The sequence below is a fragment of the Lipotes vexillifer genome, unplaced genomic scaffold (assembly GCF_000442215.2).
Source record: "Lipotes vexillifer unplaced genomic scaffold, Lipotes_vexillifer_v1.1 scaffold1378, whole genome shotgun sequence".
Taxonomy (NCBI): Eukaryota; Metazoa; Chordata; class Mammalia; order Artiodactyla; family Lipotidae; genus Lipotes; species Lipotes vexillifer.
In genome coordinates this window covers 2184398-2196122 of record NW_006775104.1, presented here as the reverse complement: position 1 = coordinate 2196122, position 11725 = coordinate 2184398, and the positions used below count along the sequence as shown (strand labels likewise).

At 36.9% G+C, this 11725-nt stretch overlaps 1 protein-coding gene across 1 annotated transcript in view; it reads left to right on the top strand.

Annotated features, from left to right (window-relative positions):
• Positions 1–11725, top strand: part of SLC49A4 (solute carrier family 49 member 4) — a 96086-nt gene that overhangs the window by 62765 nt on the left and 21596 nt on the right. Inside the window, exon 7 of the mRNA XM_007449699.1 lies at positions 2399–2526. Coding sequence (XP_007449761.1) covers positions 2399–2526 — 128 coding nt within the window. The remainder of the gene's footprint in view (positions 1–2398; positions 2527–11725) is intronic.

The following is an 11725-nucleotide window of genomic DNA, read 5'->3' as shown; positions in this document are numbered from 1 at the left end:
CAGGAATGGGAGAACCTAATTACATATTTGGGGAGATCAAATGAGATATGCGAAGCACCTTGCTATCTAAATATTTAAACACAGTTGACACAGGATAATATTATATCTAAACCTTACAGTTTGCCTAGTGTTTCTGGGCTAAGGAAAGAATAAATTGTCACTGTAATTTCTAAATCACTTTATCTGAGGTTTTTATAAGTTAGAAAAATATGAGGATAAAATCGAAAAGCTAAAGAATAGGAGCATAGCTGTTTGTAGGAAATCACTACACTGATACTAGAATACATTGATTGACCTATCACATTTGATAAGAATCATATCTAATTTTTCTAATTAAATCTCCAAGCCAATGATAGCGAGTCATCATTTACCAAATCCTTTTCTGAGCACCACATAGGTCAAAGAGGGACACATGATGTATCAGAAATGACATCTCAAATGCTTCTTTCTCTTCATTTTGTTCTACAAAGCCTTAATTTTAACTATATGGAAAAGTTAGAATGAGGACGTTTCTGTTTTTAAATTATTGAAATGGAAGTTCTAAAAAGTACTGCCCTTACTCTGGGATCCAAAATCAATTGTAGGTATCTCCTAAGCCTAAAATCAATTTTTAGATTATATTCAAAACAGCCTTTTTGGGATGCCAAAACAGAATCTCCTTAAAGATATGAGTGCTTTGGGTGTTTTTTTTTTTGTGATTATATTACTAAAGGTTACTACTAAATGTAATACTTTGGTCCTAACAGTACACTTTGATGGTATAAGCCCATTTGAAAGGACTAGCTATCTAAAATTGGTAGACCAGAGTAGTCAGTTTATTCTTGTGTGATCAGGCCCTGGAAAACTTACTCAGTGTTCAATTTCACTCAATTCTGATTGTACCAGAAAACTGTTTTATTCTCTCATAGCTGACCATCTGCCCATCTGACAAGTAAGTTCATGCAGCATAGCAAAATATAAATCAGAAAAGTGGTGAGCATGGAATTATAACAAAGCATTTGGATTTTCTTGAGGGGCATTTCCATCAAGCTGTGGAACCTTTTTCAGAGTACATGAGAATTTTCTGTTTGTGAACTTTCATAGTAGAGAACTAACCAAAGTCACTAGGCAAAGGTGCATCCATTTTTCCCACCAAAAGATGGCATCAGCTCTCATAGGAAGTCGTTTTAGTCTAGATAACACTTTACAAACATGATTAACCACATCACATCAAATAAGTGCAAAATGAAAGATAGTATTGCAAGTCATATAATTACAGTAGAAATTAAAATCAATTTAAAAAACAGAGAAAACATGGTATATGTTATATTTGGGATGGGATCCGTTTTTTTACAATAGGAACAATTCTGAAGGACAGAGTAACCTGTGTACAGGCACAGCAAGAGGATTGTGCTTATATAATCAACGGTTCATCAGTAGATGAGGAAAAACAGTTGGCAAATGAAAAACTTTTTGGTCATGACTAAACGATAAGCATCTCAACCAGGAGTTTCATGTTAATTCAAGACAAAGCAGGATTTTTGAGAACTTAAAATGCTGTGAAACATTATACACAAATTTTGTAGAATAAATTCACTATTCTAGAGCTACGTTCTTGCTCTTACAAAGCTTATAGTCTGATAGGGAAGACAAACAAATGCAAAAACAAGAGAAATTCCAATAGAGTTAAATGCTATAGAGAAAATAGAGTGTGGAGTTGGGATGGGGAGGGCTTCCTCCACAAGCGTGGAGAGCCTTCCTGAACTGAGACCCAAATGACCTGAACAATAAGCAGGAGTAAGTCATATGACGATCTGGGGGTACCAGCATTCCAGGACAGGTGCAGAAGCTACCGTTGCTGTGGGAAACAACCTTAGCATGTAGGAGAAACAGAAACAGGGCTGTGCAGCTGGAGAATAATAAGGCAAAGGGAAAGTGGAGGCAGAGACCAGATCATATAGGACCCAAAAGGCTCTGGTGTAACCATTAGTATTTGTTCTCTAGGTGAGTTTGAATTTTGGGAGAGCCATCTTTGCAAGTTTACATCAACAAGTTAGCCTATTTTCTAAAACTAGGACAATATGTGCTCATTATAGGATGTTTGGAAATTATAGAAAAATATATAAAGAAAGTAAAGTGGCAATTTAAAACTCAGAATCCATCCTGTAACTTACAGATCCAGAACAGAGATCACATTTTATGTGTTTTGTAAGAGAAAAAAGAATGCATTTATCACAAAGCAACATTTATCACACACACACAAACACATACAATGTATTGGTTTAAAAAAATCAAAAAAACTTGCGTTTAAAAGCACTGAAATTTTTTCAGGAAATTATTGTTTAATGAAAACGTGTCATTGATGTAAATGGTATTTAAAAAATCCAGCTAGCATTAATAGAACATTGTTTCTTTTCAGGTTTGCAGATTTTATCAGGGGTATGCTGAAACTAATTCTTCTCCTCCTGTTTTCTGGGGCTACACTGTCATCCACGTGGTTCACCCTGACCTGTTTGAACAGCATCACACACCTGCCTTTAACCACAGGTGAACACAGACTGTTTTGAACTTTGAATAAATAGTTCCAGTTTATAGAAGTATATACACACTGGCAGTAGGACTTTTTCCGTAAGTAATTGTTAAATATACAAAAAGGTCTCCCTTGTCTAGCCATCAGACCATCATCCCATCTAAAAAGAGCTCAAGAAATAACTAAAAACATTTCCATTGAATTTTGCATATGGAAATGTATAATCTTTAGCCTAAGCTTATATAGCTTGGAAAAGCTTATATTCTTTTAAAAATCATATCAGAGCATAACACAAGTATTTTTTATCTGGTTTATAGCCATTACATGATTGTTAAACAGGAAGGAAAATGAACATGAACAGAGGCAAAAAGCTGTGATGTTTCAAGTACACACCAGTAAAATTCTTTGAATGAGCACCTATAGGTTTATTTTCTATTTAGCCTTTTAAAAAAAATGTTATTCAGTTTATTTAAACTAAAAACAAAAACCAAACAGTTCACCATTTCTCCTACCGCCCCCGACCTCTTGCAACCACCAGTCTGTTCTCTGTTTCTGTGACCTTGGTTTGTTGGGTTTTCTTGTTTGTTTGTTTTTGATTCCATATATAAGAGAGATCGTACAATATTTGTCTTTCTCTGTCTGACTTACTTCACTTAGCATAATATCCTCAAGATCTAAACATGTCACAAATAGCAAGATTTCATTCTTTATGGCTGAGTAATATTCTATTGCATATATATTCCACAATTTCTTTATCCATTCATCCATTGATGGACACTTAGGTTGTTCCCATATCTTTGCTATTGTAAATAATGCTGCAGTGAACAAGGCGGGTGTAGGTAGATATCTTTTTGAGATAGTGATTTCAGTTCCTTCAGATAAGAAATGGAATTGCTGGATCATATGGTAGTTATATTTTTAGTTTTTTGAGGAACCTTAATACCATTTTTTCCATCGTGGCTGTATTAATTTACATTCCCACCAACAGTGTAGGAGGGTTCCCTTTTCTCCACATCCATGCCAACACTTGTTATTTCTTGTCTTATTGGTAATAGCCATTCTGACAGGTGTGAGGTAATATCTCGTTGTGACTTTGATTTGTGTTTCCCTGATGATTAATGATATTGAACTTCTTTTATGTGTCTGTTGGCCATCTGTATGTCTTCTTTGGAAAAATGAGTATTCAGATCTTCTGCCCATTTTTTAATTGCATTGTTTGCTTTTTGGTACTGAATTGTATGAGTTCTTTGTATATTTTGGATATTAACCCCTTATCAGATATATGGTTTGCAATTTTCTCCCATTCAGTAGGTTGCGTTTTCATTTGTTGGTTTCCTTTGCTGTGCAGAAGCTCTTTAGTTTGATGTAGTCCCAGTTGTTCATTTTCACTTTTGTTCTTTCGCTTTTGGTGTCAGATTCAAAAAATTATTGCCGAGACCTATGTCAAGGAACTTACTGCCTATATTTTATTCTAGGAGTTTTATGGTTTCAGGTCTTACATTCAAGTCTCTGATCAATTTTGTGTTAATTTTTGCATATGGTGTAAGATAGTGGTCCAAGTTCATTCTTTTGCATGTGGTTGTCTAGTTTTCCTAATATCATTTATTGAAGAGTCTGTCCTTTCCCCATTGCATAGTCCTGGCTTTTTTGTTGTAAATTAATTGACCATAAGTGTGTAGGTTTATTTCTGGGCTCTCTGTTCTGTTCCATTGATCTATGTCTCAGTTTTTATGCCAATACTATACTGTATTAATTACTGTAGCTTTGTAATATTGTTTGAAATCAGGGCATGTGATGTCTCCAGCTTTGTTCTTCTTTCTCAAGGCTGCTTTAGCTATCCAGGGTCTTTTGTGATTCCACACAAATTTTGGGATTGTTTGTTCTATATCTGTGAAAAATGCCATTGGAATTTTGATAGGGATTGCTTTGAATCTGTAGATTGCTTTGGGTAGTATGGACATTTTAACAATAGTAATTCTTCCAATCTATGAGCACAGAATATCTTTCCATTTATTTTTGTCTTCAGTTTCTTTAATTAATGTCTTTAAGTTTTCAATATACAGATCTTTCACCTCCTTGGTTAATTTTATTCCTAGATGTTTTATTATTTTGATATAATTGTAAATGGGATTTTTTTCTTCATTTCTCTTTCAGATAGTTCATTACTAGTGTAGAAATGCAAGATTTTTCTGTTGATTTTGTAGCTTACAATTTTACTGAATCTATTAGTTCCAACAGTTTTTTTTTTAAAGGATAACAAATGGCCTTTAAACTTTTTTTTTTAAAGACTAGTCCTTTGTTTTATTAATTAATTTATTTATTTTTGCTGTGTTGGGTCTTCATTTCTGTGCGAGGGCTTTCTCTAGTTGTGGCAAGCGGAGGCCACTCTTCATCGCGGCGTGCGGGCCTCTGACTATCGCGGCCTCTCTTGTTGCGGAGCACAGGCTCCAGACGCGCAGGCTCAGTAGTTGTGGCTCACGGGCCTAGTTGCTCCACGGCATGTGGGATCCTCCCAGACCAGGGCTCAAATCTGTGTCCCCTGCATTAGCAGGCAGATTCTCAACCACTGCGCCACCAGGGAAGCCAGCCCCCAACAGTTTTTTGATGGAGTCTTTAGGATTTTCTGTGTATAATATGTCATCTGCAAATAGTGTCAGTTTTGCTTCTTCCCAGTTTGGATACCTTTTTTTTTTTTCTTGCCCAATTGCTGTGACTAGGACTTCCAAATATCATGTTGAATAAAAGTGGGGAGAGTGGTTATCCTTGTCTCGTTCCTGATCTTAGAGGAAAAGCTTTCAGCTTTTTACCATTGAGTATAATGTTAACTGTGATCTTGTCATATATGGCCTTTATTACGATGAGATACATTCCCTTTATACTTGCTGTGTTGAGCGTTTTTATCATAAATGGGTGTTGAATTTTGTCAAATGCTTTTTCTCTGTCTATTGGGATGATCACATGATTTTTATCCCTTCATTTTGTTAATGTGGTGTATCACATTGACTGAGTTGCAGATGTTGAACCAGCCTTGTGTCCCTGGAATAAATCTCACTTCATCATGGTGTATGATCCTTTTAATGTATTGTTGAATTTGGTTTGCTGTTTTGTTAAGGATTTTTGCATCTGTATTCATCAGGGATATTGGCCTGTAATTTTCTTTTTTGGGGGCATCCTTATCTGGTTTTGGTATCAGGGTAATGCTGGCATTGTAAAATGTATTTGGAAGTTTCCCCCTCTTCTGTTTTCTGGAAGAGTTTGAAAAGGATTGGTATTAGTTCACCTCTGAAAGTTTGGTAGACTTCACCAGTGGAGGCTTTTGGTCATGGACCTTTCTTTGTTGAGAGGTTTTTGATTATTGATCCTATCTCCTCCTACTAACTGATCTGTACAAGTTTTCTATTTCATTGCAATTCAGGCTTTGTAGGTTGTATATTTCTAGAAATTTATACATTTCTTCTAGGTTGTCTATTTTGTTGGCATATAATTATATCATAGTAGTCTCTTGTCCTTTGTGTTTCTGTGGTATCAGTTGTAACATCTCTTTGATTTCTGATTTTATTTATTTGAGTCTGCTCTTTTTTTCTTGGTGAGTCTAGCCAAGGAGTATAATATAGGCAGTTTACTTGTTATTAGCTCATCTAATTGACCTGAAATATTTATAGCTGCAGTTGTTTTTAATTGTTATTAGTATCATTTGGGGGTCTATATTAGTCTTTCTATGGCTGCTGTTAATAAGTTACCACAAACATAGTGGCTTAGAAAAACACCAATTTATTATTGTATATTTCTGTAAGTTAGAAGTCCAACTCGAGTCTCCCGAGGCTAAAATCAAAATGTGGGCAGACACTAGGGAAGAATTTGTTTCCTTGCCTTCTCTAACTTCTAGAGGCTGTCCACATTCCGTGGCTTGTGGCTCCCTTCATCCATCTGTAAAGCTGGCAACAGCAGGTCAAGTCCTTCTCATGTTGCATCTCATATTGCATTGTTCCTTCCTTCCAAGGTAACATCTTCCTCTGAACTTCATATTCTGCCTCCTTCTTCTACTTTTAAGGATCCTTGTGATTACATTGGGTCTACCCAGGTAATCCAGGATAGTCTCCCAATTTTAAAATCAGCTGATTAGCAACCTTAATTCCATCTGCAGCCTTAATCCTTTTTGCCATGTATGGAAACATATTCACAGTTTCCAGGAATTCACACATGAATATCTTTTGGGGGAAGGAGGGGACATCATTCCACACAGTAATAAGTGTGGAACAGGAAATGAGGGTGGCAGTGTCATTCTGATTACAAGATTTGAGAAGTTGCGTAGTGCCTGTCAGATGTACACATCCCATTAGTAAGTAATTGGGGTTAAGAATGAAGTAAAAATCTATTTCTTTCAATATATGAGTATTTTTTAATGGCCACTAAATTATTAGGACATATATATATTTATTAAATTGTTTCGACCTAACCATGTAGTTAACAGAATTGTTAGCTATTTCCTTTGGCCTCGAGGCACCACTAAAAAATTACTGAGATACAAAGGGTGCTGAGAAGGAAGGTTTGGAAACCTCTGCTCTGTACCATCCTGCTGGGATTCCCTCTTTTCAGTGTTTATTGCTTTGCCTATAAATCCCAGTTGTCCAGAGTAATCTTTCTTTGGATACTTTGCACTTTTAATATACTAACATTCCTTCATTAGGGTTTTGAGCAATTTTGTCGAGTGTCGTGAGCCAGAATTTTTTATTCTGGTATAGTTTCAACTTTAGCAGCTGTACAACATTCTGGTGGAACAGTTTTAGTTTACAACTCTGTTTGTTCATAGCATTACACTCAAATGTTTTTTGTGATACTGTATGACATGTATGCATATGTTAGATTTCACAAGAATATAGTCGTGAGTACATGATGAACAGATTTGTTCCCTTGAATTAAGTGCAGAATATTCATTATAAGAAAATACGTTTATTAAATTTCATGTATTTTCTGTTTAACCTGATAAAATTAACAGTTTTATCTCTGGATGGAGGAGATTTAGCTTTTTACCTCCTTTTTTTTTTTGTGGTACGCAGGCCTCTCACTGTTGCGGCCTCTCCCGTTGCAGAGCACAGGCTCTGGATGCACAGGCTCAGCGGCCGTGGCTCACGGGCCCAGCTGCTCCGCGGCATGTGGGATCTTCCCGGACCAGGGCGCAAACCCGTGTCCCCTGCATCGGCAGGCGGACTCTCAACCACTGCACCACCAGGGAAGCCCCTTACCTCCTTTTTTGTCTGGATTTGTAACACTGAATTTATTTTACTTTCTTTTTTTTTTTTTTTTTGCGGTACGCGGGCCCCTCACTGCTGTGGCCTCTCCCGCTGCGGAGCACAGTCTCCGGACGCGCAGGCTCAGCGGCCATGGCTCACGGGCCCAGCCGCTCCGCAGCACGTGGGATCCTCCCAGACCGGGGCATGAACCCGCGTCCCCTGCATAGGCAGGCGGACTCTCAACCACTGCACCACCAGGGAAGCCCCTGTTTTACTTTTATAATCAGAAAACATATATATATATATATTTGAAAACTATGCATCTTTTTATTTTATTTTTTAACATCTTTATTGGACTATCATTGCTTTACAATGGTGTGTTAGTTTCTGCTTTATAGCAAAGTGAATCAGCTATACATATACACATATCCTCATATCTCCTCCCTCTTGTATCTCCCTCCCACCCTCCCTATCCCACCCCTCTGGGTGGTCACAAAGCACTGAGCTGATCTCCCTGTGCTATGCGGCTGCTTCCCACTAGCTATCTATTTTACATTTGGTAGTGTATATAAGTCCATGCCACTCTCACTTCATCCCAGCTTACCCTTCCCCCTCCCCATGTCCTCAAGTCCATTCTCTACATCTGCGTCTTTATTCCTGTCCTGCCCCTAGGTTCTTCAGAACCATTTTTTTTTTTTTTAGATTCCATATATATGTGTTAGCATATGGTATTTGTTTTTCTCTTTCTGACTTAGTTCACTCTGTATGACAGACTCTAGGTCCATCCACCTCACTACAAATAACTCAATTTCATTTCTTTTTATGGCTGAGTAATATTCCATTGTACATAGGTGCCACATCTTCTTTATCCATGCATCTGTTGATGAACACTTAGGTTGCTTCCATGTCCTGGCTATTGTAAATAGAGCTGCAATGAACGTTGTGGTCCATGACTCCTTTTGAATTATGGTTTTCCAAGGGTATATGCCCAGTAGTGGGATTGCTGGGTCGTATGGTAGTTCTATTTTTAGTTTTTTAGGAACCTCCATACTGTTCTCCATAGTGGCTGTACCAATTTAAATTCCCACCAACAGTGTAGGAGGGTTCCCTTTTCTCCACGCCCTCTCCAGCATTTATTGTGAAAACTATGCATCTTTTTAAATCTTTAAAGAAAATTGATGTAATTGACCCCAGTCAAGACTGTTTTCCCATTCTGTCCTTAAAAATAATTATGTTGGACAGAAAGGAAAGCAGAATTCTAAATTAAATCAAGGCTAGAATTGAGAGGTTGAGTTTGAGGTAGACATCTTAACCATTGAATTTATAAATTATACTGTTTTCGAATGTAAGTCCGTTTATTAATGTCACTTAGAAACTCCTGAAAGGCACATTTTTTTAGTACCTTTATTGGAGTATAATTGCTTTACATTGTTGTATTAGTTTCTGCTCTACAGAGATGCATTTTTAACTTACAAATACACTAGGTTAAGGACTAAATTTGTTCACATACCTTCTCTGAATTATCATAGTATTCTTTTTCTCTTTCCCGATACCACTTAATAGTTACTTGAGTATATGTCTTATCTCCCTACCAGTCTGAAAATCTGGAGCATGGACTTTTGCCTTTTAAATTCTGACCCCCAACTCCCACCCCAGTACCTAGCATAAGCCCTGAATAATGAATGAATGAGTGAATGAATGAAGTATATTTTGTCTCCATTTTGAATCTCAGTAGATATGACTTATTGCCAATAATAGTCAGGAAGCTTAGCCACTCTGTTATTCAGCACTAGCTGTAAGAAGGCAAAAGGGCATATTTTAATGGAACAATGGAGAATTTGAATAAATCTGTCATAGATACTCTTACAGCCTTTGTAAAAATCTGACCTAATTCCTTTTAAGTAAAAAAGGTTTCATGAAAGGGAACTTACTACAAAATCTAATTATAGACACATCTAGACCTTTAGGCTGATATTTAAAGTCAGTAATGGCAAATTCATGTTTCTTTTTTTACCAGAGTCATTCTTTTTTTTAATCAGGAAAATGTCTAGTCTTTTTCCAGTTTCTAGCAAACTTAGTGTTTCTATTATTACTTTTTATAAATCAGAAGAATTTACATGAAAAGTGTTTGAAAATATACACATTAACTGTAACTGTTGACATAATAAATTAAAAGCTATTAATTTTGTTCAACCCTTGTGTTATAAGTGCTACTACTGCTAGAACCTTCTAATGCAATCTTTCTGTAGAGTCCACTGATCTTGATATTACTGTTGCCATCTCTATAGAAGAAAAGCTGGATCATTCCATTCTATCTAAAGGTGTACTATTTTGGTATATGTACTTGCTTACATACATCCTCTTGGAGGCTCTCAGTGGTATGCTTTTATTATTTCTTTAGGGAAACTCAATATTTAATATTGTATTATATCTTCATTAATTGAATTAGCTGTAATAGGGCAGTAAATAAACTCATGACTAGATAATATGAGTTTCAAAATCTTGAAGCTTATGCTGTAAACAAAATTATGAAAATACATTATTCACCTTATCTGAGAACTAGATTTCTAGCCATGCTAGCCACAATTCACATGTCATTTTTCACCAAATAGATGAATACTTTGAAAATGGCATTTTGAAAAATGTTAGCACTTTGGTGTTGAGTTTGCTGAAACAGTGTAACTTGACTGTTTAACAGAAGATTCTTTGGGAGAGTTTCTTCATTGAATGCAAGTTACTAAGATGCCATGATGGTGATGTCGGAAACAGATAATGGGTGGGGAGGATAAGGGGAGGTGATTAGCTAGATAGAAGCCCCTTGAGGGTGATAGCCGACTACAAGCTGGCTTTAAGTGATAATTGAAGAAAGGAAATATATTTGGTTGTATTGAAAGGCATGTGACATGTATAGGCTAGAGAGTAATCCTCTTAATATATTTTCATGCATTTTGCCTTTGTTAAGATAATTATGTCCCATTTTAATAGCATGCAAAGAAATAAAAACATATACTTGCCTAAAAATGGGGAGAGATGAGAAAATTCAGAAAAGGATGAGCATGATTAAAGAAATGCACATTATTAAGGAAATTAGGGATTTTAAGCGTTAAAGAAAGAAGGCTAAGGAGTGAATTATTATTTTCAGTTTTATGAACTAAAAGTGAATTACTCATGTTCATGATTGATTAAGAGGCAGAAATAGAACATGGATTAAAAGACGAGAATGGGGGCTTCCCTGGTGGCGCAGTGGTTGGGAGTCCGCCTGCCGATGCAGGGTGCACGGGTTCGTGCCCCGGTCCGGGAAGATCCCACATGCCGCGGAGCGCCTGGGCCCGTGGGCCATGGCCGCTGAGCCTGCGCGTCCGGTGTGCTCCGCAACGGGAGAGGCCGCAGCGGTGAGAGGCCCGCGTACCGCAAAAAAAAAAAAAAAGACGAGAATGGATTTGTGAAATGCTCAGATAAACGCTTCTTACTGAGGTCATGAAATGTTTATCCATGGAGATTTTCAAGAAGAGAAATAAGTCTTCAAGTAGAATTTGTGTTTCTTGAAGGTAGAGGGTTTGACCAGGTGATCAGTCAGTGTTCCATGAGTTAATAGTACATTGCCTTCTGCAGAGCCATATGTCATTCTTTGGGAGCTTAAAGGTTACTGATAAACCTATACTACTTAGGATATCTGATTTCCCAACCAATCTCTACTCTGGGCCCACTGTTTCAAAGAATTATTAGTTGTGCTTCATTTCTGCAAGATAGTAACTGTGGCTTCCAGTCATAAGGGAGTCTAAACATAACTGTCAGTCTTTATAGGACTAAACTTTGCCACCAAAGGGACTAAACAAGGGACACCCACAAAGTAATAACACTTGGAAAGAAAACCATCACCATTAATGAATATTGCAGCAAAATATGCCCCCTCCTCTTTTGGAACCCCAGTTTCATTACTGCATATTTTATTTTACTTTTTATTTTATTTTATTTTATTTATTTA